The sequence below is a fragment of the Notechis scutatus genome, chromosome Z, assembly GCF_049901735.1.
Source record: "Notechis scutatus isolate UNSWTSFEM ecotype Mainland chromosome Z, rNotScu1.2, whole genome shotgun sequence".
Taxonomy (NCBI): Eukaryota; Metazoa; Chordata; class Lepidosauria; order Squamata; family Elapidae; genus Notechis; species Notechis scutatus.
The window spans coordinates 94,021,525-94,048,983 of record NC_142025.1 but is presented as its reverse complement, the minus strand read 5'-3'; the positions used below and the strand labels follow the sequence as shown (position 1 = coordinate 94,048,983).

The 27,459-nt window shown below is 37.9% G+C and overlaps 1 protein-coding gene across 1 annotated transcript in view; it reads left to right on the top strand.

Annotated features, from left to right (window-relative positions):
• Nucleotides 1-8,606: 8,606 nt before the first annotated feature.
• Nucleotides 8,607-27,459, top strand: part of KRT23 (keratin 23) — a 29,037-nt gene continuing 10,184 nt past the window's right edge. The window contains exons 1-3 of the mRNA XM_087948075.1: nt 8,607-9,173; nt 18,197-18,279; nt 21,996-22,152. Of these exons, the coding sequence (XP_087804201.1) occupies nt 8,760-9,173; nt 18,197-18,279; nt 21,996-22,152 (654 nt within the window). The 5' untranslated portion in view covers nt 8,607-8,759. The remainder of the gene's footprint in view (nt 9,174-18,196; nt 18,280-21,995; nt 22,153-27,459) is intronic.

Sequence of the window (27,459 nt, the reverse complement as noted above, 5' to 3'; positions counted from 1 at the left end):
AAATAAGATTGGTGTTTCTTTTAAATGTCTACATTTGAGTTTTAAAGCTGGACTCAATCCAGCTTTGGTGTCCCTTTATCTGTAGACAGTCATTTTTATTGAGAAAATTGAAAATGGCATTTGCCTTTTAAGATGGCATCTTTGCTTAAGTTATCTTTAGCTGACAAGTGCTATTTATTTCTTCATAGAACTGGCATATTTGTGACTGATTTGTTTGCACTATATTTCCAGAAAAGAAAATTAGAGTTTCCCTCTTCCTGCTAACTATAGCTTACTTTTAAAATGAGAAGATCATCTTAAATTCCCTGAGAATAACCAAATTTTTGAACACTATCTTACTTTTATATAAATGTAGGAGGTTTTAATTAGTATGTATCTTTCTACTCCTTTTTGAGTACGGATAGTAGAAACCGGGACAGAAATGAAATACATAGTGAATCCTGAGACCTTATTTTCTGCCTGTATCACAAAAAACCACAGCTGCCATTTAAAGACTGCCTCTTATACATGCCTGGTAAAACAAGTCCACCAAGTGAGAAATGTTTATGCTTGGATTCCCTACCTGAGTCTTGTCTGGTTTTTTATTCTGAGTTGATACAAAATGCTTTAGGCTTGGGAAACAGCACAGTAAACAACCTCAGTTTTAAGGATCCACACTTATTTATTACTTACTTGATTTTTATCCTGCCTTTATTTCAGGATACATTTTATTACACCTTTACACCTCCTATTTTCTCCATAACAACAACCTTCAGAGATGGGTTGGGCTGAGAAAGAGGGATTATTCCAAAATTACCCAACAGGCTATTGTGCCTGAGGGAGAAAGAGAACTCAGGGCCTCCCACTTTCCAGCAGTCTAACCACCACACTAAAGAGTGTCACTATGTGAGATGGGCAGAAATCAGTAACATAAAAATAAAATAATACAGCTAGCAATAAGTAAGTATTACATGCTTCCATTCATCAAAATTATCTTCAGATACAGATACAGATAATCAGAGTTTGAAGGGACCTTGTAGGTCATCTAGTCCAAGCCCCTGCCCAAGCGGGAGACCCTACACCATTTCTGACAAATGGCAGTCCAATCTCTTCTTGAAAGTCTCAACTGATGGCGCTCCCACAACTTCTGAGGGCAAGCTGTTCCATTGGTTGATTGTTCTCACTGTCAGAAAGTTTCTCCTTGTTTCCAGGTTAAATCTCTCATTCAGTTTCCATCCATTATTCCTTGTCTGGCCTACAGGAGCTTGACCCCTTCCTCCCTGTGGCAGCCCCTCAAATATTGGAAGACCACTATCATGTCTCCCCTGGTCCTTCTCTTTACTAGACGAGCCAAGCCCAGTTCCTGCAACCGTTCATTGTATGTTTTAATCTCCAGTCTCCTAATCATCCTGGTTGCTCTTCTCTGTACTTTTTCTAGAATCTCAACATCTTTTTTATAATGTGGTGACCAAAACTGGATGCAGTACTCTAGGTGTGGTCTTACTAAGGCTTTATAGAGTGGTATTAGTACTTCCCTTGATCTTGACTGTATCCCTCTGTATCCTAATACAACTTAGGATTGCATTAGCTTTTTTGGCGGTGGCTGCACACTGCTGGCTCATATTTAGCTGGTTCTCCACTAAGACTCCAAGATCCCTCTCACAGTTACTGCTATTGAGCCTGGTTTCACCCAGTCTGTACTTTTGGTTTTTCTTGCCTAAGTGTAGGAGATTACTTTTCTCTATATTGAATTTCATTTTATTAGATATGGCCCAGTGTTCTAATCTGTCAAGATCCATCCGGATCTTGAGCCTATCTTCTTGGGTGTTAGCTATTCCTGCCAGATTAGTATCATCTGCAAATTTGATAAGTTCCCCTTCTATTCCCTCATCTAAGTTGTTAATGAAGATATTGAAGAGTACTGGGCCTAAGACGGAACCTTGTGGCACCCCACTGCTTACTTCCGTCCATGTAGACTTAGACCCATTAAGGACTACTCGTTGAGTACGGTTTGCCAGCCAGTTGCGAATCCATCTAGTGGTGGTGCTATCTATTCCACTTTTTTCTAGTTTACTAAGAAGTAGGTTGTGGTCTACTTTATCGAATGCCTTGCTGAAATCTAAATATATTATGTCCACAGTATTTTGCTGGTCTACTAATTTAGTCACTGTGTTGAAGAATGAAATAAGATTGGTTTGGCATGATCTGTTTTTAACAAACCCATGCTGACTGCTAGTTATTACTTTACTTGTTTCTAGATGTTGGCAGATCTGTTTTTTTATTATCTTTTCCAGTATCTTCCCGGGTATTGATGTTAGGCTGATTGGTCTATAGTTTCCTGGGTCTGTTTTTCCCCCCTTTTTTGAAGATGGGAACCACATCAGCTCTTTTCCAGTCCTCTAGTAGTTCCCCGGTGCTCCAGGATTTTTGAAAGATATGGTGCAGTGGTTCTGAGATGACTTCTGCCAGCTCCTTTAAAACTCTGGGATGTAATCCATCAGGCCCCGGGGATTTGTTTTCATCAAGATAAGAGAGGTGTTCTCTTACTATTTTTTTGCTTATTTTAACTTTTATTTCTGGTCTGTCTTTTACAGTTATGTTTTTGGTGGGTTGAGCTACAGTTTCTTTTTGCGTGAAGACGGATGCAAAGAATGAGTTAAGCAGTTCTGCTTTCTCTCTGTTGCCTGTTACTTCCTTGCCATCTACCACCTGCTCTTAAAACATCATATGAGCATCATATTATCAATGCCAAAATGAAATACTAGATGCTGGACTATCATAGCAGAATCTCATTGCATCCAGCCACTAATTCAGAACCACAGAGGCAGAAAGGGTTGTCAGATACTGTATTTATTGTGATATGCTAACTGCTTCTCTACATGGAACTTGTCTTTTTTTTTTAAATATCAAACGGAATCCACATGTTCTGAAAAAAACATGTAGTAAAACAGACAGGAAGACTTAGGGGAAAATTGTTTCCTCAAGAACAGCTTTCTCTCTATATGCCAATTCTTAGAAATGCAGGTTAGGCATGGTTGTTAAGTATGGGGTCCCTGCTGCTCTCTGAGCTTGGTTGTTGTATAGACTTGTGGCTAGTTTATAATCAATATATATAAAAAAGAGCAAACCCCATTCCCTTCTAGGACTGACAATGTTACCTGGTTGGGTAATGAAATGTCTGTAAACTATAAATATTCTCATCTATCAGCATGGTTGTTAAGTGCTGTGACATAGCAGTGAGATTGACATAAATTCTGTCAGGTATTTGCAAAAAAAAATATTAGAATAATTCCACTTTTCTTTTAAGAAATGTTATGCTGATCTATTACAATGAAGGAGGAGGAACTCACTCATTATTAATATTTCTTTTTGCTGGGAACTATGGGAGTTTACGGCCAAAGCACCTGGAAAAGTATCAGATTGGGAAATGCTAATCTAAGATTGGAATCTTGCAAGCCAAAATCAAGATTTGAAGTATTTTACACTGTGATCAAATGATAGCCTCAGATATCCCAATTCTCAATTCACACTATTTTTGTAATACGATGCTTGGTGCTCATGCAAACACAAGGGTGACAGCAATAAACAGTTACAGGGATGGTTCTTGGCAAACTACCATCTCAGTACCGCTACCTTATACGGTCATGCTTACTAAGTTTAGCTGCCTATTCAAAAACATACCTTATACAGATGACTAAGTTTCATGCTTTGGGATTAGTAGCAGCATAGATCATATTAACCAAGCTCTGACCAATTCATTCGTAGTACTTCCTTGACAACTGTTTACTGAGGAATGAGTTTTCATTCATTCATGCAAGCTGGCTCTAAATTCAGCTTTTAGGTGGGATCCCTCACTTACCTTGCAAATAAAGAGAGGTGAAGCATCAGTGCTCCTGAATCTGGATTTAAGCATTCCCTTCCATATATTCCACACACTTCCCTTCCATAAATTCCTTCTCTCACCCTTGTCTGAAAAGGAAGGAGAGAAGTTCTTTGAAAGCTTGCAAGCTATCCTGAGGGGGATATCTCATCAGGGAATGTGTATGTTGCCCATCCTTACAAAAGATGTGGGGAATAATTTACTTAACCATTTCAATAAAAAATATAAAAAACAAAGCATGGCACTTTCCCTTAAAAAGTCCTGAGAACAAAAAGGAGATTGCTTGATATGCTTGAGGAGCATGGCTCAATCCTGACAATCTCCTAATACACATCCATCAAAGGTTCTTTAGACAATGCTCCAAAGTGTGCATTAGGGCATTTCCACCCGAGGCTTTGGCACTGCTCCTATAGCAGTGCCACCCTTCTTTGTTCTTGGATTGGTGTCATCCTTGAGCAGCTGAATTGATTTTCTCCCAGTTAGATCACTAACATCTCAATGACAAAATTCTGCTTTGTGATTGGAGAAATTTCAGTGCTGCATGGCTCAAGGGCAAGGAACTCCCATGAACGGCTTGCCTCCTGACTTCTGGGCTCACTTCTTTTCTAACAACACCAAGTCTCCATAGCACCATACCACTGTTTACCAGAGGTTTCTAAATACAATTTTCCATTCACCTGCACAGAGACTAATCAAGCCTTTTAAAAACCACTCCCACAGCAACCATGGATTGAGGCAAATATACAGGCAAGCAATAAGGTGACACGGGTGGCATCTTTGGGCAGAGAAAGGAGGCCTATCTTGTCATAGGTGCATGAGGATGATGGTGGCTCATTCTGTGACCACATCTGAGGAGCATGAGACACAAAAATACCAGCAATATGGAATGCTCCAACCTCAGGCCCAGTTAGGACTCCTATAACAGCCTCTTCCAATAAGAAGAGCTTTTTATTGACCACAAGAGGCATTTAAGTGATTTCTTCAAGGAATATCATAGAAAACATGAAGATAACTTCTGATTATGGAGCTACCTACTCTGAAAAGAGAATAATGAGCATAAACATGCACATGACCCATAAAGAGCAAACGGGGATTTTGAAATCAGTCTAGGTTGGCAAAAGTGATATTTGAAGTCCACAGACTTTATTGATCAATGTAATAATCATGACAACAGGCTAAGAGATCCTAGAAACTTTTATTGAACCCCTGGTGGGCAAGTGGTCTGGAACTGTTGATTCCCTTGAATGTGCCTGGAGTCGTTAGCAAGGGAAACAGATTGTATGGGCTGGATGCAAGTGGCAGAGCAGGTGAACAAGTGGGGCCAAGGGTTCTAGTGAGATAGAAGAGACTTGTAGAGACTCTGTGGGAGCTTTTCTTCTTTATTACAAAGCAAGACTAGGAGAAAGAAAAGAGGGTAAAGAGGACAAACTGAAAACACAAAAGGTCTACCATCTTAAAAGGATAAGCTCTATGCTACACAGATGCTAGGGAGGAAGGGGGAGAGAGAGTAAATGTTAAAAAGTAACAGTTCAGCATTCCCAGGCTCATTTAACTGAAAAAGTGAGTATACTCCACTTTGGCAGAAAGAAGGGATTATTTCAAGGTAATGAGAGACTCTCTGAACCCCTTTTTCCCTTCCCCCTTTTTTTCTTCCTGATCTTGTTGCTGACTCAGAATTCTGTCTGGGGTTTTCTTCTTTTTGCTGTCCAAGCAAAAGTTGACTACGGAAGAAACAACTATGGCAATAGACATCAGAAGAATCAGTAAGCCACCAACACAATAATTTCCTTTATGAGAATGCAGGTCTCTCAATATCAGGGAAATATGTTGTGCCCAAAGAGCCCTAATTCTAGCATACCTGACTTCCTAAGAGAGTCAGACAGTGAGTAGTGAATTCTGTAAGATACTTTTCACACAGTCCTCTCAACAACTAACTACATTTAATTTGCCAGACAGGTGTGAAAGGCGAGTTGCCCAATTGTGCTCAAGCCAAAAAAGGATTTGGGCTACATTTCCTCTATAGAAATCACTAATTGGCAATTAGATCCTACTACTATACTAAACAGATTTGTCAAGGCCATAATTTGATGGGACTGACTAGCTAAAAATGGCATGAGAATCAACAATTTTGGCAATCTTTCTCAATAACACAGACCAGTTGTAAGCATGAGACAAGACAAGTTAGAATTTGTTTAGACAAGGTGCTACACAGCCTGCCATTCTCATGTTCTATAATTAGAAACCACAGGGGATTTTTCTTCAAGTTGTTGTTGTGACTCTATCACACTTCCAAAAAGAAAAAAAAACTCGCAAGTAAAATTACAGGGATCTTATACTTGAAAGCACAGGAAGAAAACATCATAGAGAAGATTCTGGAATTAAAGCTTCAATGTTTTGCCATCACAGAAAAGTATCTGCAGGTGCTACAGTTGTCCTGTGTTTTTACTTACTGGCCCAATATCAGTGTACTTGCTGTCATTCCCCCGCTACATATGCTTCCTTATGCATGCTTGCATATCCTGGGTGCAACTACATTAAGATGAATTTATAATCAGCTGAGTATTTATAAACTTCCTCAGAAAATATTTTGAGAAGAGGACCACAACGTTTATTTTAGTGTTCTTTCCAAGCTGACAAGCTAAATTGGGAGAAATTACCAACTGATATTTTAAATAAAAAAAAATCCAGGAGAAATAATAATGGGAATTGTAGTCCAACACTTTTAAATGTTATTGAGTTGGAATTCATACTTAGGTATAAAGAAATTCTAGCTGTACCAGTTTTCTGTAAATTGTAGCAAGGAAATATTCAGAGTAGGGAGGTAAAATTCTCCTTACATGATTTATAATGGGTTGTGGGTAATCTTTATCAGTGGTAGGAACACTCCCACATTAGTGTCCCTAATCAAAACTGTCTGCTATGAGCTCCAAGAGCTTCAACCTTACAGCTCATTTGACCCTGAGAATGAAATTAACTACAGATAGTCCTCGACTTACAATAATTGAGCCCAAAATATATGTTGCTAAGCAAGACATTTGTTGTGAATTTTACCCTATGTTATAACCTTTCTTGTCACAGCTGTTAAGTGAATCATTGCAGTTGTTACGTTAGTGACACAGTTGTTAAGTAAATCTGGCTTCCCCATTGACTTTGCTTGTCGGAAGGTTGCAAAATATGATCCCATAATTCCAGGACACTGCAATCAGTCATAAATATGTGTCAGTTGCCACACATTTGAATTTTGAACATGTCACCAGAGATGCTGCAAACGTGAAAAATGGTCATAAAAGTGTCACTTTTTTCAGTGCCACTGTAACTTTGAACAGTCACTAAAAGTTGAGGACTACCTGTACATAGATTTTTTTTTGGCTGTGTAGTTAGTTCCATTCCTAGATTCTGAGTTTTGATTATATTAGAACACGTTCCCCTTAGCCTGGATCTCTCCAGATAGCTATGCATATTAAGGATGATGGGAGTTGCAGTCCAATATATTTGGAGGGTGCCATATCATAGAAAGCTATGCTTAAGAGGAAAGAAACTTGCAGATGATGTTAGATTCTGATCTATCTATCTATCTATCTATCTATCTATCTATCTATCTTGTTAATAATTTTATATGCAGCATATTGTACATAGTGATTGATCATTGCCATGCCTAGTTGGTTAGTTAATTTGTTCGTCTCAGCCAACATATAGTAAGAAAGCTGTCATTTACAGCTACTTCACTTTAAAAATATTTTTAAAACTATTCTTATCTCCAAATGACTTTCAAACTAACAAAATATTTCTGATGTGGCAATCCTCGCACTTAAGACTGAAGTCTAAAAAAATTAGCCTACAAAGAAAAGCAACGGATGAAAATGGAAGAAAGTGTAACTTATCTTTTCATGGATTCATTCAACATGGGCAACTGGCTACATTGGACCTTGTAGTGCATCCTAATGTGAGATGCCAGCCATTATTTCTGTATATTGAATTTCTGTATATTGAATGAACCATCCTGTCAAGCCATAATATTGTTACCTGGTTTTAAAAAAAATATGCAATGTGGATGCAGCAATTGCATCTTGGTAGCGTGTTGTGTAAACCTGGCTATAACATTACTCTGGAAGAAATTAAAATGTCTCCTTTTGCTGTCAGTAAGTACTGGCAGGAAATGCCAACTGAGGGGAAAACTCTGTCAATGTATTCACTGATTTATCTGACTTGGAATTGGCCCTATGGTATGCAGACAAGTAAATCAAGAGGATAATTTTGTAGACTTCTGTAGAGAATGTGCATGTGTCAATTAAAGATTTATTATATAGTTGCCTATTCTTGTAAGTGTTTACATAATAATTTGATTAATACAGATGGTGCTTTGAGGGGCTGTGAGAAATGTTTTTAAAATGCAGCTGTTTAAAAACTTTGTCCCTTAAAGCATGGCACCAGGAAAACTAATGCTTTTCAGGATCATGTAATTTTTGTTTTTCTTGTGATTTAAAGAAACCTGAAGCAGAGGCTGGATTGTTTAGGTTCTACACCATACCCCTCCCTTCACTGGCCACACCTTGCTGATAAAATGCCAAAGAAAGAAGTAGAAGAAGAAAAAAAGAGGCAAGAGAGAGAGAGAGAAAGAAAAAACGAAAGCTTTTACTAGGTCCCTTTTTCAAAGAATGACAACAATTGTATTTGCTGGCTAATCAGGCTTTTCAGAATTGACCAAGAGGAAACAACATAGCTGGTGATGACACAATCCTTGTTGGCATAGCCACTTAATGAGGAAACTCCCACAGGGAAAGGCTTTATAAGTGCTTCAGGAAGGTTGAGACATTTCTCAGGCAGTGCCGGTGAGTCAAAAAGAGAGAGGGAAAAAGACAGAAGTGCTGGTAGTACAACCAGGTCTCAACTTGACATCAGGATGAATTCTGGCCATGGCTTCTACCACCTTTCCTCTGGCTACCTTGGAGGACCCTCAGGATGCCTCCTGCAGCCTATAGGGGATTGCTACAGAACTTCCAATTTCCATGGAGTAAGCAGCAGTCTTCCCATGCCTCTGTCCTTTGGAAGCCCTATCTGGCTGGCTTCTCCTGCTGAGACAAGCTGGGGAGCCTTCAGTGGGAGTCAGGGAAACCTCTTCATGGGTGGGAACGAAAAGCGGACCATGCAGGAGCTGAATGACCGCTTGGCTTCCTACTTAGAAAAAGTACGATCTTTGGAGGAAGCCAACACACAGCTGGAGGGCTGCATCCGGGAATGGCACCAGAAGAGATCTCATGGCACCCAGCGAGACTTCAAGGATTACGAGCACAACATCTCAGACATGCACGAGAGGGTAAGTCAGCAGAAATGCCAACTGTTCTATTTTCTTCTCCAAAGGATTGATTCAACCCAGCTGGCTGAATTAGAAACCGCTGGAATATTACAACCAAGGGTTATTTTGCTGAAGTGATGTCAATAAAATAAAATATTGCACACACCAAAAATGTGGATTCAGAGAAGAGCAAAAGCTGAAGAAGTCTTAATATAATTTTTTTTTAAGTGTAAGCACAGACTGAAATCTATACATCTAATTACTTTTCCTGAGAGCAGAGATGTTTACCTTTTCATATAATGTTCTACATGTAGATGTTAGACTCTGGGACAGCAATCTGAAAAGCACATTCATATTTATCTTTTTTCTAGTATTTAATTGCAGCATTTAGTTTTATATACCTTTTCTAAAAATAGCAATGGGAGCAAAGAAAGAAAAAACACTTGCATTCTTAGTGCACTCAAAATATTTGCTGAATTTTAAATAGAAGGTAATATTACTATTTTTTTCCTTTAAGTTATTGATACAGAATGTACCTATTTTAAAACATAATCCTGAGGTGACCTATTCGTATCATGGTTTACAGAATAGACTTCCTTTACAAATATTGAGATTAGATTTATGAATGAATTCTAAATCCTTGTTAAAATGAGTTAATGGAACAGCCACTGTCCTTTAGATATGTTATACTAGATAGAAGGATTCTGAAAACACATAAAAGGAATGAAGCCATGCAGATTGCCTGTGCTCCCTTATCCCCAATATACACTGAATGGAGGAAACCTCAGGTGGGTTTATTTTCATTGTTATTCCTTATTCATTTAAATATGATCCAGCTGCCAAAAAAGTCAATGCAGTCTGGGCTGCATTAACAGAGGGATAGAATCAAGATCGTGCTAAGTGTATAATCAGGAACACTGATAGAGTGGAGTTGCATTATGTAGACAGTTTTGCTTGTGTTTAGATCAGGGCTGACTAGGCACATGGTTTGGCCCCTGATACTGATCAGTTAATAGGTCAGAGAGTGTAAATGTAGACATGCAGGTATGCAGTCAATCAAATTTTATGATCATAGAACAATGTAAGTAAGGTGAGATACAAACAATAAAGAAGTAAAGAGCCAAAAAATATTAAAACAGAAGTTATACAGAGTTTAAAAAGCTTTTTTTTTTATGAAAATAAATATGCACACACACACATACATGCAAATGCATATACACACACATACACAGATGTTTTAATGAATGATGTACATATTTGTCCAGTTCATAAACTTGAAACTCCAGGCAACATACCACCATAAACCAAGTCAAAATATCCAACAATGAGAAAAAAAGTCAATTAATAAAAGTAAATCACTGAATAAGGGCATGAAATTTTGTTTCCTTTGTTATCTATTTGCATTTTTATACCAGTTTTATATTTGTGATACAGTTGATTGACTAAATCAATAAAGTGTTTTCTTCTTCTGCACTAGAAGCATAAGCACCTACACTCAAGGATGAGCCAATCTAATTTCCCAATAGAGGAGACATTTGGGTCTTCAAAGTCTTTTTGAAGGTTGACAAGGTCAGGGACAATGAAATCTCAGTATGTACTCATCCATTGATTTTTTTTTTTAAAATCCCATTCCCTTCTAGTAGTTTTAAATAAGACTAGTGTGAGAAAAAGAAAGATGGACCATTTCCCAAATTAGTGATCTGAAGCAGATTCTCTGAGATTATGGGAAAGACCCATAACCCTCTCTTTGACTATTGCTTGTTTCCCATTGCAAGAATCCAATGATTTTGAACAACATAAACCATAAGTAATGATTTGTTTTCTACTGGTCAGCTAATTATGCTGATTTATTGATTAGAGGCAAAGGCAGATGAGGCTGTAGGGCTTTTATGGCTGAGGACATAGGACACATTTCACTTCCTGTCTTTTGCTTATTCATAATACAAGTAGAAGCCCACCGCAGATCTCTTCACTCACTCTTCACTGTGTTTGTGAAAACTGTGATGGAATACATACATTCAGCGACATCCATATTAGCCATATTCAAATACGCATAATGCCTGAATAGAGTCTTGAGCAAACAACCTGTATGATAAACTGTAGTGAAACATTCCAGGAAAATTAAAAAGCATTCCTGTGGATGAAATGTATTGCACTGGAAATTATCTTGCTCAATTCATTATATTAGCAAGCTGTGTTGAGAAAACACAGAAAAAAATTGATTCTTTAAATCATCACTGGAAAGTTGAGCATTGTTTTACAGGTCTCACCACCACAAGGCAGGCATAATTATTAGCTGCATCAGGTGTCAGATGCCAGAGTGAACAGGAAATGCAGATGATGGTTGGAGGGCAGAGAAGTAGTGGTGATGCTTTGCACCCCTGAACTAATTAGTAGTTTTTTGGTGAAGAGGGAAATCTTAGTCCATCACTATAGTTGACATAAGATATAGCTGCAGTTCTGAGCAGCTTTAATACGGAGAAGGTCCATCTTGTCTTTGGCCCAAAGATGTTGCAATGCCGGTAAAAAAAAGAACAGATAGTTTTTTCATGGCTGCAACATTTTTAACTCTCTCTTTGTAATACTCTCTCCCTGCCTTTGCCTCAGTTTGTTTATTTCTTTGCACTATTGTTACCTCTTGTTCTGAATGTAGCACAAACATACATCTGAAACAAATTGCTGCATACTTCAAAACTAAATGTTCCTCTATTTAAAAAAAAAATCCTTCTTCACTGGAAACTAAATGCCACAGTGAAATTGTCAGAGCTGCTAACTATTGTTAGCTGTTGTATCTTCATTTATCTCCAAGCTCAAGTCCAATAGTTATCTATATTAGGGATGTTACAGATGGGAAGACATTTCATCAAATGAGCGCCAACCTAATTTGAATGGTATTCTATTAATAAAAATGAATCCCTTCTTCTGTGATTCAATAATAAGTCAAAGGATTACCATTATTGTTCATCCATGTTATTATTGCTTCTCCCTATTCACTGATTCTGGGATATCCTTTTTCTTTTTTTAGTAGTCATTCATCTGCCATTTGTCACTGCTCTCTGTCTTTGATTTAGGGCTGTTCTGTCTCTGTTTTTATATGCATATATATGATGTGTCTGTTCTCCTGAACACACTGCTTCTTTGTAATGTGAAACAGTTTTAAAAAACATGGCTAAAATGAAGTGTTTAAGGTGCGAGGACTTTCATATACCATTTAATTCACTCAGCATTAGTCAAGAAGAAAAAATGAGGTTGAATTACTGTAATACCCACCAACATCATTCATGCTTCCTGGATCTAAAATAATTGGAAGAATGCAGTACAAAAATGCAATGCTTTCAACATTAAAAAAAAAAAAGGATGTGAAATTTGTATCTTGGGAGCACATGAAAACACATACAAATGATCTTGCACATTTTGGTAAAACCAACCATAACGTATGTGGACATGAACTTTATGCCAAAGAAACGAGAACCTTAGCAAAACCGACACTGACAGATCTGTTTATTCTTACATCACAGAAGTTTTGAAAAATCTTATCAGACTTTGCAGAATTTGTGAATAGACAAGCATATAGTTTGGAAGGGGACAATTTTTTTAATGTGCTGTATACTTTGTTCTTAATATTTTTGTTACACGGAACTAAGCAAATTATAACAACTGATAACAAGAAAATTATTTTTGAAAATGTTTTCAAATGCCTTTCTTAACAAAGGTAAATGACATTCCCAAAATGAATATTTGAGAGGCAAATGGAGTCTAAGTATAGCAATCACATACAGGAACTTTTCCTGCAACTGTCTGACATCCTTATAATTAAAAAGGAGTCCTTGTTCTCACAAAAAATGATAGGAAACATATATAACTCTTTATATCCTCTCATATATCCAAGCTCAGGTCTAATAAGATTTGTAGCAAAACTTTCTTCAGCTAGGTAATAATCTCTATAATTAATTAGAATAATGACTTTTAACTTCACTTTATTGTGTCTGATGAGTTGGTCTTTGCATAAAGTTGCAGTTTAGTAATGAGGAGTAGAAAGGTAAAACAGAAGTCATTTGAAAACATTTTGAAACATGAATTTCAGCAACATTGCACCCAGGACTAAATAATTCCAACTACATAATGATATTCCCTTATCTTTTTTTTTAATGTGATGGGATTAGAACTGGATAGGAAAAATAGTGCCCATACATACCAAGACAATGTAGATACAGTGGAACCTTGGGTCATGACCATAATCCATTCCTGGATTCCGGTTGCAACCTGATTTGGTCATGTCCGGAAGCATGATTGACTGTGCATGTGCACAGTAAAAAAAAATGATGCTGAAAGTGAAACTTTCCCTGCTGATTTTGTTCACCACCTGATTTTTGAATTGTGACCCGATTCAAAAATTGGGTGGATTTTTAGTTCGCCACCTGATTTGGTCGCAAACAGGAGCATTTGTGACTCAATGTTCCACTGTATCTTTTGTGGCAACATTACCAAGCCATAATTAGATCAGCATAATTTTAAAAAATCCCTTGGGTTGCCAATTGGTTCCATAGACATCCATAAAATTAAAGCAACCCATTATTTTATCTAGAAAAGTACAAAAAAATGTCAAGACTATGGGGGCGGGAAGCTAGTGAGGATAGTGGAAAACAATTCTTTACTGTCTGATAAATGAAAGTTTTTGAATAGCTATACCCATCTTGGCACTCATTTAATGAGAATGCCTACAATCTCATCTAAATTTTTCACTGTGTCCATTGATTCAAAAAGGTTGCCTAATATTGAAGAGGGCTGGACATTGCTTCAGCTTCAAGTTGGGGAAACCCTAGAATAATTTTCAGGACATAGAAAATGCATCCAGTGTCAAGGACCAGAACCAAGGAAAAAAAACATTTCCAGTTGTAAATCTCCCTTTCTTGACATTCCTTGCTTAGTCATGATGACTATAAATGATGACAATTTTTCTGTAGTGGAAGGGAAAGGGATGACCAGCAACAAGGTGCACAGAATATGCTTCAGTGGCAATAGTATAATAGGCCTGTCATAAGAATCTATATGATTGCTAAGAGTGAAAAATGACTGGATGGTCCATAAATAATTAATAATGCAGTTATCAATCAATTCATTCATTCATTATGTAGATGTGCTTTGTGGCTTCTATACACCCCTGCAAACCAAACTGAATGCACATGATGCAGAAGTTCTCAAAAATTAATTTGCCTTTATTCCATTCCTACCACTCTTTCGGTCATGAGCCAGTAAATATATGCTCTGGACATCCTAGCTGTAAAAACTCATTTTTGTTTCATCATAAACTTAATCATATTACTTAAATAGGATAGTTTCTGTCTTTCCTTGACTGAATGTCAATATAGACCAGGGGTGGGATTCAATTTTTTTTAACAACTGGTTCTGTGGGCATGGTTTAGTTGGTGAGCGTGGCTTGGTGGTCATGTGACTAGCTGGGCATGGCCAACTCAACATCACTCACATCGAGGCATGCATCTCCTCGCCTGGCCTCTCGTGACTGTGGTGATGCTGCAATAGTCATAAGTGTGAAAAATGGTCATAAGTCACTTTTTTCAGTGCCATTGTAACTTTGAATGGTCACTCCACACAAGCAGAGTACCACCAAAGGAAGGGGAAAAAACTCCAGAGAAGTTCTTGAGACAGGAAGTCTAGTCCTGCCAAGAATGAAATAAAGGTTAACGGAGAGGCAGTTTCAGTAAGCAACACCAGAATGTTTCCTTCCTGCTTTCCTTACAGGATTAGGCCAGTAATTTTTCTAACAACTGGTTCTCCTAACTGCTTAGAATGTTAACAACCGCTTCTAGCAAATAGGTGCAAACCTGTAGAATCCCACCCCTGATATAGACCCTTCCTGTTTGCTACACAGTGAATTTCCTGGAGGAAATACTAAGAAACAATTCCAGAAAAATTGATACACCCAAGACTTGGCCTATTTCTGGGCCTATAGCCTACACTTAGTCTTACATCTGCTGATATGACAGGTGCAAGAAACAATTGCACATCCACCTTTTCAAATATTAGCATATTTGTGTTTGGTAGTGTTGTGGATAGAATCTGTGATATGACAATGTACAGTACCTTCTTCTACTGTGATTCTGGGAAGGGAATCTGAATTAATGGATAAACAGTCCATCACAAACACACTAATGGAAGTAAGGAATTTAATTCATCCGGGACAGAGTTCTGTGAATCAAGATTTCCATGTTAATGAGTCATTTTGGCTTAAGAAGATATTCACCTTTCAATATACTCTTGAAAGGATTTTCAGCTTCCTCTGGCACATCACAGAGGATTTACATAATAGGTGTTTGGCAAGATATTGTCTCAACATCACTCTAAACCACCCATAATCATAACACCACCCAATTTCCTTTTGACATGATTCATGATGAGTTTTGTTTCCATCTGGGTATCTGAAAGAAGTTTCTCCAGGTCAAAATGGTTAATGACCCTGTCAGTCAAGGGAAGGATAAGAGCAAGAGGAAAGACCTCTAAAATCCTTGGCTTTGTTTAATTCCATTGGAAATATTTCCTAAGCAGTTTTTGTTGTTGTTGTGGCAATATGTATGGTATTAGGATGAGAAAAAGATAAACAGCTGAAGTGAGCCTTTAACACCATTCATATGTATGTCAGTGCAGCAAACATAAGAACTTGATATTTAGGTTAAGGAATTTCATCTAGTATGATTTGCTATATGTCATGCTATCAGAAGCCTAAGTTAAAAAAAAAAGATGTTTCTTCAACCTGGGATCCAAAAAATATAGATTTTAAGGTTACAGTTGCCACCTCTTTTTATTCATAGTATATCAGGCTTTGAATTAAATATTACTAACCTCATTTCTGAACCAATATTAATCATTATATATACCTATATGGAGGAGTATCTTGCCTATCTAAAGTATCTTTCCTGTTTGGTGAATGTATTTCCAGTAGATTCTTTTAAATCTATTGTCTTTTGAGAATGCTTTCAGTAAAGGGTAACTTCTATTCTTACCCATAATTTATATAACTAGAAATTCAAGCTTTTCCTTTTGTAGACATAATATATACCGTGTTTCTCATATAATAAGTCCGGGTCTTATTTTTTTTTGAGCCCCCCCAAAATGGCTAGGCTGTCTTTTTGGGGGTGACTTAATCCCCCCCCTTGCATCTTTGGGCGGGCGGGCAGCGATGGCTTGGATGTTGACCTCGGCATTGGTGGGGCACTTCGTATCGGGGTCAACGCAAGCAGCACCATATCCGGGTGTACAACAAAAGTACTTTCTAATGGCAAGCCCCCCCACCATTCCCCCCATTTCGCATGTTTTAATATAGGCCTTAATTTGGGGGGAGGGGCTTAATTTCATTTCATGCCTATAAAACATGCTGGGACTTCCTATTGGGGGAGGCCGTATTGTTGGAGAAACAGGGTAGTTATTGAAAGCCTTTGAGAATCATTATAATGCAGGGGTTTCTAATACAGCCCCTGTAAGTGTGTCACATTTGCTATTCTGCCAGGAAACATCCACAGGATTTTAAAAATAAATTTTAACACATTTTTTTTTTAAAAAAGAGATTCATAGGACTACAATCTCAGCAGACAATTAAATGTTATGAAACGTTTATGCCCGCAGCTGAAATCTTGCAATATATTGAACTTTAAAACTAATAAATTTTCTGATTATCTCCTTTAGGTCATTTAAAAATATTTTTTTTCATTTTCATTATTATTTTAGCACTCACAGACTACCGATAGTCAGGAGTTTTGCTATATGTAAATTTGGGACAAGATATTATGGTTTTTTTTAATCCAAATATCATAACCCTTTCATAGTTACTTGCAGCATCACAATGATGTAGTAAGAGGATTGCAGCTTATATTGTGACAGCAATGCTTTTGCCCCATTTTGGTACTCTAACCCAACCCTGCAGATGCCTCTAACATTGCTGCCACTGCTATCCCAGTGCTCAGTGTTTCACCTGCTTTCCAATATTCCTCTTGGTTACTGCTATTGCTTTCAGGATTATGGCTTGACTAAAATTAGAAGGGTAATTTTTTCCTTATATCTCTTCTCATCAACAGGCCTAGAGTTCTCCATCTTTTGATCCTTCACAAATCCTTCTCAAATCTTGTATCAATTTCCATTTTAATATGAATTATCCAGCATGTGTTTCACAAATCAGTACACAAGTTTGAACATATTTGAAATTACAATCAATTATTGGAATATGTATAGCTATGCTTTCTTATTTGTGCTTTACTGAATTTTGTGACAAAGCTCTTCAGTGGAAAAATAGGTTATTGAAAAGCATATATGCATCACATGCTAGAAAAGTTGAAATGAATAAAATATCTATTAGGGAGAAGTATTCATAAAACATGAACATTCTTAATTTCTTAATGTTCATCACATTCCAATCACAACCGAACATTAGCAGTTGCTTGCCAGCTTTCTTTCATCTGTTCTTATGGTGGAATATAATATTATGCAATTGTAATTAATATGTTTACCTTGAAATTATAATGAATATTTGACAGCTGGAAGAAGAACATTCACATCTGAAGCCAACCAAAAGCAAAACAAGAGGTGCTGAAAAGCTAATACATCCCAGCTTTGCATTTTGAGTTTCAAACTCTAAGCAAGTAATATTTTCTTGTAAAAATTTCTCATTTTTTTTCATTTTAATAGAAAATTGAGAAAATATTGATTGTAGTTTAATATTGATATGGTTATGTGCAGCAGTGCACAATAAATTCAATTAAAAACCTAATGACTATATTGGCACAATGTGCAATTTAATTAATTTTAACATGTTTATTTTATGGCTAGCCATGTTTGGCACATCCAGCTGATTTGGTTATACTTTGGTTCAGTGTATTTTGCAAAATCAAGGACTGGGCTAATTCAGTGACTAAATAAACCCACAAATGCATTCCAGAGGTGAAAAAGTAACTATAGTTTTCTTAGCCTACCAAAACAACAAATCATGAAACTTTTAGTCTACCTCTACAGTAAGATTAATATTTTGTCATTTACAGATTGAGACTGGACGGGTTACCAATGCAGGCCTTGTTCTACAGATTGACAATGCCAAAATGGCAACAGAGGATTTCAGGCTCAAGTAAGTCTTTTCTTGAGCTTCTCGTCTATTTTGGAAGCAGACAAAAATTCTTAACAATCCAAATATAACTAAAAAGATTAATTTATGCTTCAAGAGATTGAATTTGATTAAAATCACAATGGACATTATAAGTTATACCATCTGTTGTTTGATATTACATTACATTCCAAGAGATAAAAGGTTAGTGGCCAGCAAATATGCTGCTCTGGAACAAAATATTGGTTTGAGAAGTACCTTAATTGATTCTCTCTTTGCCTCTTACTCACTAGCAAGTGATATATAGATGATGAAGACGGATGTTTTGAACTATTGTGCTGTCTTTTCTGGACTCCAGGGGAGATGTCAGGAATTATATAGGCAACACAAATTGCCTGCTTTTCTCATTTCCTCTTTTCTTAAAACAAGTTAATGACTGCTTGTTTAAGGTGGAACATCATTATAAACATGTTGACACCATGAAGATGATATACTTGAGAATCATACAACCATAGGTTAGATTTACACAATATGCTTAGACAAGTCAATTAAAAACATGCTTACAATTGCACAACATGCCATTCCTTTTCTTTTTGTTTCTGTTTTGTCCTCTTTTTTTCTGGCTTGTCCTGATACACAAGTACAGCCCTTTTGGTTAATGTATAATGACATTTACTATGTGAGGCCAGTCTTCAAATAAATAGGTTATTGAACTGAATTGTTTATTGTACATATATACCCAGTATATATACAATGAAATTCACATATATGTGAACATAAATTTGGAAGAAAGTTTGGAGTTATCTAGTCCATCACCTGTCTATGAAGGTTCTGAAATTTAGGATTATTGTTATATCTTTGAGAAATGACCCTCCAACCTTGCTCTCTATATAGAAGAGCCCACCGATCTCCTAAGAATTTGTTGTGTCACTAAACAATTGGATAGAATTTGCCTGGATGTTCAGCCAACGTTTGCTTTTAATACAAAATGTATCATGAATTACATGCATTCTTCTAGACCCATACCTTGAATAAAATTCTGTGCCTAGACATCATCAATTTCTATAGGCAAATTGACTTCAAGCAGCTTCTTTAATGGATCTATCAAAAAATTGTCTTACATTTTCCTCAAGCTAATATTAGTGTGCAAATAGTTAACATTAATACAATTTAGTTAATTTCAATGCGATGAAAGTTGTACAAGGTAACACTGTGCTGACCTGTCCAGATCAAATGACAAGAGCACAAAATTATGTCCTATGCTCACTCAAACATTGACTCCTCTAGTTCAGCACTGTGTGAACCTTTCTCTACTTTATGTAGTCCTGTTGTTTTGGACTCTATTGCCATAATTTCCACAATTCCCAATTTATTTGCATGACAAATATTAAACATTTAGAGCAGGGGTGGGCAAACTTTTTGGCTCGGGGCCGCATTGACTTTTAAAATTTGACAGACGGGCGGGTCAGCACAAGATTTTTGGGAATCGCCCCCCACCCTTCCCCCTCTTCTCCCCTTTCCCTCCCCTCGGAGGCCCCCTGAGTCAGGAGTTGCTACACGCGGCGCGCGCTCCGCGCAGCTCCAGTCCCACGTTGCCTCGGGAAGGGAAAGGCAAAAAGGAAGAGCAGCGGGCGGTGCTTTGCAACGGGAGCAGCGGCACTGGAGGCTCAGGCTCAGCGGCTCCTGGTTTTGCCTTTTCCTTCCCAAGGCAACGCGGGACTGGAGCCGCACGGAGCTGCGCCGGCGGTAGCAACTCCTGACAGCCCCAGCCGGACACCTGAGCGGAGCCCAGGCGAAACTGCCTGTTGCTGCTGCCGGAGCACCGCCGGTCGCCTCCTCCAAGCAGCCCGCCTGCCCGCCGGGCTTCCTCTGATGCACGGCTCGGGGCCAGGCGCGAGCGCCCGCGAGTTAAAAGGAAGCCGAAAGTTGCTGGGAAGTTGCTCGGGTGCTGGGAGCAGGCTTTAAAGTGCCGCCCGAGCAAAGTTTAAGCCTGGAAGCCCCGGAAATCCGAGCAACTTCCCAGCAACTTTCAGCTTCGCTTTTAACTCGCGGGCGCTCGCCCGCCCGAGCCGCACAGCAGCCCGATCCAAGCAGCCCGCCTCGCCTGGCTGGGCGGAACCTTCCCGCCTCGGTGGGAAGACGCCTCCAGCCTGCAAACTTTGCCTTTGCAAAGCCCTGGAAGCCCCGAAAACCGAGCAACTTCCTAGCAACTTTCGAAGCTTGCGTTTTTAACCCACGGGCGCCGCCTCGCCCTGAGCCGCACGGCGGAGGGAAGCCCGAGCGCCGGCGCGTGTCGCTCCAAGCAGCCCGCCTACCCGCCCGCCCGCCGGGCTTCCACTCCGCCCGCGCCGCTCGGGGCCAGGTGCGAGCGCCCACGAGTTAAAACGAAGCGGAAAGTTGCTGGGAAGTTGCTTGGGTGCTGGGAGCAGGCTTAAAGTGCCGCCTAAGCAGGACCGCCGGCCGGAAACGGGCACCAAGGCAGGGCAAGGCTCCACCAGCAGCGGCCTAGCTTTAGGTGGCTCAAGCAGCCCGCCCGCCCGCCGGGTGGAAGACGCTCTCGCGGGAAGACGCTCCAGCCTGCAAGCTTTGCCTTTGCAAAGTTTAAGCCTGGAAGCCCCGGAAAAAAAGGGGGATCAAGGGGACTCACCTTCGGAGAGGTCGCACTCGAAGGTGATTTCAACTCCCAGCCGAGGCCTTTGCAAATTTCTTTTCTTTCCTACCCTAGATCGCTCCGCACTGTTTTGCAGCTTTGGGGCCATGTGGCACAGGGCAATACGCCACGCCCAGCGATTTTTTTTCAGGGCGGGCCGGATTGGACAGACCAATGGCAGCGATTTTTTTCAGGGGGCGGGCCGCATTGGACAGACCAACGGGCTGATGTGGCCCGCGGGCTGTAGTTTGCCCACCCCTGATTTAGAGAATCATCAAAGACTAATCTATTTTGACTGGCAGTGTTTTTCAGTATATTCATCTGCTGCAGTGTATCATATTAATTTGTCATGAGAAGTGTACTTCACGTTCTATATGAATGGAATTTTATAATAGCATAACACACAATACTTGTCAGGCTCTTTGGCAGCTACCTACAATGAAAAGTGATTTTTTTCTAAGTATAGTTCTGAATTTCTCAACAATCTGTTGAGATATAAAGAGGTGTAACTGAACTATTTTCAATTTAGAACCAGTATATCATCATGTATGTGAAGATGGAATTATTCTGATTTTTTTTTCTATCAGCCTTCCTAACATCTGGGAAGGAGGCTAGTATCTGTACTGATAAGAGAGAAAGTATTTATAGCAGTCTCCTGAATCCTTATCAGTCTGGAAAGCAACTCTTACAATACTTTTGAAATCATTATTCTTCTAATGTGCAAAATAAAATAATACAGCCAACCTTCTCACCTCCATTTATTCACCAATTTGTCTATTAAATTTGCATTTCAAATTAGTTAGAGAGCAATCCTCTGGGACCAACTTTTGCTTTCTGAAAAACAGCACAGCAGAGTATTCAAATGTGATTAGCAAACTTCTCCATAACTGTACTTTTCAATAAATGAAAATTATTCATTGAAATTCAGTGAAATATGAATGTCAATATATTTGTAAATGGAGGAAGATACATGCTTTGGAGACAGAAATAGTAAGCATTAGCAAGCATAGTTCTAAAAGTTGTAGGTTCCATCCCAAGATGGAATTGTTGTCTCTTTCATTCAATTATATTACTTTTCTCTTTGGTTAAGATATGAAGCTGAAAAAGCTCTCCGGCAAAATGTGCAAAATGATGTTGAAAACATCCGTAAGGAGCTAGACAATATGACCATCATAATAACTGACCTGGAAATGGAAATTGAAGCTTTGCGTGAAAATCACATACTCAAAAAAAAAGAACATGAGATGGTAAGACAAGCTTCTTCTCTTTCTCCCAGCCATGTACACACCTTACCAAAATCCTAACCATCTCATATTCTATATAGAAACCAATTTTGATTGTTTGTGCTTATTTTACTTATAAAGTTAGAATAATAAATGTTGAATAAATCTAGTGAAGTGCAGTCAGAGGATACTAATGTAAACTGTTTTGAGGACTGAAGGTTATGATTCAATATAATTTCTGTTTTGTGAATTTTGTCTCTCAAGTCCAAAAAGCATCACTGCAGTTTTGGGACTTCTTAAGTTGATCTAAAAATATATAGGTTGCCAACAAAATAAAGTGTTTACTTAAAATGGCAAGGATTAGAACCACTTAGTTTTGTAACTCTAACCACATCTGAGCAGACAAATGCTTAATATATTTAAATCCTGCCAATCTCAACACTCTGAATTTTCATTGTGCTTGTATAAGCCAGCACAGCATTCCTGTAGTTTGTATAGGCTAAAAGCCTTGATGAATCACACCAAAGGCCCATCTCATTCAAACTTTCTTTCCCACACTAGCCAAAGAGACGTGAATCTAAAGCGTTTTTCTTTTTCTTTTCTTTTTTTGTAAATTTTATTTGAGTTTTCACAAAAAGAAAAGAAATACAATTAAAACATCTTTTTTGAAAGCAACATAATCCTGGGTTACATTTCTTCCGTACAGACGCAAATTCAGGTTCATGCTCATTTTTATATTCTATTCCATATCTTATTACTATTTTACATTTTCTACATGGCTTCTCCCCTCTTTTAATTTCCTCAATTTTATTTTATTTATTTCATCTCAATTCAAATCATTATATTTATATTTTTGTCTGTCCTGTTTCAATTGTCTATTATCTTTTCTCATTAAACAAAATTTCCCCTGTAGTTACTGACTGGAGTATGACGCCTTTATATCTTTCCCCTAAAGTTATAACACTCAATATAATACATAACTTCCATTCGGATTCTGCTTGGTACATTCTTAAACTACACACAGTATTCTTGAACACACACACAAAAAAGAAAAAATTATAAATGTAAAATATAAAATTATAAACATTCCATTCCAATTCAATTTTATCATTAATATTAATATTCATTAAAGTCTTAACATTTTTCACGTTACTTTTCAATTAAATATCATACTTTTATGGGAACAATTATAAACTTTCCATAGTCAATTCCCCCCCCTTCACTTATATTTTATAAAACATTGACTAATTAAAATGTTCCCATTCCTTCCTAATTCAATTTTCTCATTTATTTTATTTCATTTACTTTATTCACAAACATTTCACTAACCATTCTATCCCTCATTCTAATCATATGTTGTTTCCACTTTTCTAAAGTTATTTCTATTACAAATATAACAACACAATCTCATGTACCTTTACAGAATCCCCCTTTCAATTAGATTTTCACCCATTATCTCTAAATAGGTCCTGTTTCTTTATATCTTGCTCCGGACCTTTGTAACTTCTTTTCCTTTCCTTCTTCCCTCTCTTCTTCTCTCTCCCTTTTTACCCCTTTGTCTCTACCTCTATTTCCCTCTTCTGTATTCCCCTTTTCTGTTGCTTTCCAGTATTATACTTATTTTTTTGAATTATTTTTCTTTTCTTTGGTTGTTTTTTTAAGTCTTAAATTCTCCATCCTCTTTCCCCCCTTTCCTTTTTCTTCCCCACATAGAGTTACTTGTTCATTAAAGATGGCTTCTTCTTTGTCCCAGTCTTCTTGTTTTGCAGTCTTTTCTTGTTGTTTCTCATAGTTCCAAATCTCCATTTCTAAGAATTGAAAAACGAAGCCAAAAGAACTCTTCCCTTCTTGTGCATCTTCTTTGTACTTTTAAGTTCCATTTTCAATTCATCCAAAAGTGATGCCATTGTAGAAATTTTTAAACAACCACCCGATTGATTTTAATCATTCAAATATAATAACCAAAAATCCAAAAGTCACCAAGTAATCCAAATACACACAAGCTGTTTCTTTTTGCTCTTTCTTTTTTCTTTCCACATTCTCTTCCTGGGGTTACTATTTAGTTGCAAAGTTTCAGTTAAAATGTATCTTTTAGAAGTCTTATTGAAATTTTACTTTAGATTCTTTTAAAGTCCAGGCAGTCTCCTCCCTCTTCCAGATCCTGCCCTTATTCTTTTTCTCTCCCTTCCTGCTTATAGAAGAAAAAGTTTTTAATGTCCAGAAATCTTTATTGTCCCTTTGGCATTTAGTTATATTTTCAGCTTAATTGCCTATTGATGCCAAAGTGGATTTTTCCAATTTCTTATTCTTAATTGTCAATATAAGGAAGGAGAGAGAAGAGAAAAAAAAGCCAAACCTTTCCCTTTCACTTTCTTTCGCTGCTTCCGACTCTTCTTTGGGAGCGATGTTATTTCTTGTAAAATTTAAATTCCAGGGTACCTTAGTTGTTGCTTTTTCAACTTAGCCTGGTCAGCCAAAACTTTCACTTCTTATCTTCCTCCTGCACGCTCTTTCTGGTTGAGTTCTTCTTTGAGGTGGCCATTTCTGACCACCGCCTCCTACTGCCTTCGGGAAAGGGAGTAATGGCCAGCTGAGGAGAGATGCGGCTCCCCCGACCCTGCTGGCAGTCTCCCCTTCACCACCTCTACGGGTGGCTTAGCCTCAAACCAGCCGGCTCGGGCACTCCAGCAGCGAGCCCAGGCAGAAACCGCGCACGATCGTGGATTCCTGTCTGTCGCCGAAGCCCTTCAAACCGGAAGTCCTAATCTAAAGCGTTTTTCTGTTTAGGTTCTTCAGCAAATGTCCCCAAGATCAGAAATAATCTGAACTCATTAAGGTTTTGTCTAACCTAATTTTAAAGTTAAACTTGTTATCAGCCCCATGGGATATTGGTGCAGAGAATTCCATAGCACAATCAGCTATTATGAGAATGACTTCTTTTTGTTGGTCAATAATCTTCCATTGATCAGATTCATGGGATATTTGTTGACAGCAAAACATTTAAAATATGAAGGAGCAAAGACAAACTTATTCCTATCCATTTCCCCGAAACCACAGAATTTGGGAGTAAGGAGGGTGCTGTTTATCACATACTTGTTGCTGTTTATCATATTACTGCATTTAATTTCCTTTTAACTTGCAAATGATAACCCACTTAAGCTGAGATCACACATGTACACAGTGCTCTTGGCACTTTTATTTTCAAGAGATCATTGCTGCATATTTCAAAAATGTACTATAGCTAACTCATACTATTTTGTAGTCCTCATCTAAATGCCGGACTTTTAAAATTAATGTCAATGCCCCTTTACTGGATGAGGAGGAACCATTTCTTCCAAATGGAACAGTTTCCGATATAAACCACCACAGATGAAATACTCCAGTTGTCCCGTTGATACACTAATGCTAAATCCCACAACTAACTTCCAAAGAGAACACCATGAAAATCAGAAAATAAGTAAGATATAGTGTTTCAAGAGCTGGTGCTATTTAGTGCTTCAGAAATATTTCTAAAATATTGTTGTTGGTTCCTCTCATTATGACAACGCCTCTGGATTTGGGGGCATTCTGAAAACACAATGATTATAGCTTCATTTCCTGAGGTAGCAGTTGGGGAGATACTGCAATGCTGAGAACTTCACCAAACCAGTTTAGCATGCCTCATAATTAGATTGTTTACATAGTAATTAGGTGTTTTCATCCAGCTGCTCCTTTGGTAATTATATAGAACCTTTACATTTTTTTTCTGGATAGAAACATAGATTTTTGTAAAATGGACAACCTAAATAAAAGGAACATTTTCAGATTGAGAAGAGGAAATCTTCCTTCTCCAAAAAAAGAATATTCAAATTCTATTTCAATAAGTATTCAGCACTTCTAAAAGATGATTTAACTGTGCATCAAGTAATTAATACAACATACTTCTAGGCAAACCCTAGTAATTCTTTCACAAACAGAAATACATCCAGCAGAAAGAAGTACATTCTTGCATCCTACGCTCTCTCTGTTTCAGATCTTCTCATCCAATTGCCTTGCTTGTACAAGGCCTGGCACAATGACTCTGCATGTGGTTGGTATGTGCATCATTCTCACCATCACAGGCATCTCTAGTTAATGTCTCTTTGTGTGCCAAATCACATACCTTCATGTCATCCCTTCTCTTCAATTTTTTGTCTGACATTTTTGAAACCTCACCCTTGAAAACAAACAGCCTGACTCAGATCCAAATTTAGCTGTGTAGAATAGATCCATAAAATTAACAGGACAGCTAAATTATCCCTAATTTAGACCTGATTAGTTTTAATAGTCTCCTCCAAGGATGACTAACTGAGGAATTTTAGGATTTGAAGAGCATGCATTTTAAAATTGCTGAGATTGAGAAACATTGCTGTAGAGATATATTAATCAAGCTTCAAACCCATACCTGAACTAGAAAGCTTGCTTACGAAGAGTCACGGTCTTTTCATTATAGATGCTAGAAAAGTCTTTAATTACAAAGGTAAACAGTTACTACAGGGTCTAGGACTCAAAACTACCATGTATAAAGCAGTCCTCAAATGTAGAATTTATGTGTCTTCAGGATGTCTTTACATCCTAATCAACTAAGTGGTGCATGTTTCTCAGATTGAGATGTGATAATCACTACTCTAACAGGCCTTAATTGACAAAATGATTTTAGAAAACTGCAAAAAGAAGAAGGAAAAAAAGACCAGATTGAATGTAGCTTGAATTTATTACAAGAAGCCATCTGAGTCGCTGTTACAAGTACATAATCAGGTGCCTAGAAATAACAAATTAGTAGAAAACACCAAAAGGTTTGTGCAAAGATCAATGCCACAATAGAAGACAGAGTTGCTGGTTAATAATGAACACATTGGGAGAGGTTAATATCAAGAGAAGAATCTTTCAGAGAGACTCAAGGCTCATTTAGAGTTGCCTACAATTGCCCTTAGCCATTGCCACATACCTATACTGCAAAGGGGTTGAACAGAATTTGCAGATGCCTTCAGATGGGCCAATGTTCACACCTTTCAAATTGCATTGTGCAAAGGTGTGTGCTGAGTGCTGATTGTTGATCTGACTTCCTGTTCTGTGTTTTGCTGTTTGAGGACCCTCTACCCAGAACATTAAAATTCACTGACATATTAAAAAAAAAACACCTATGCAATAATCTCAGAATGGCAGATATTTGCATTCCCTCATGTGCACTGCTAAAGAAGTCTGCTCAAGCCTTCATTCTCATTAATACTATTGTCATTGCACAGATTACTCTGTCAACAATATTGAATAAATCAGGCAATGACTATCAAAAACATCTTATAGGCTATTCCA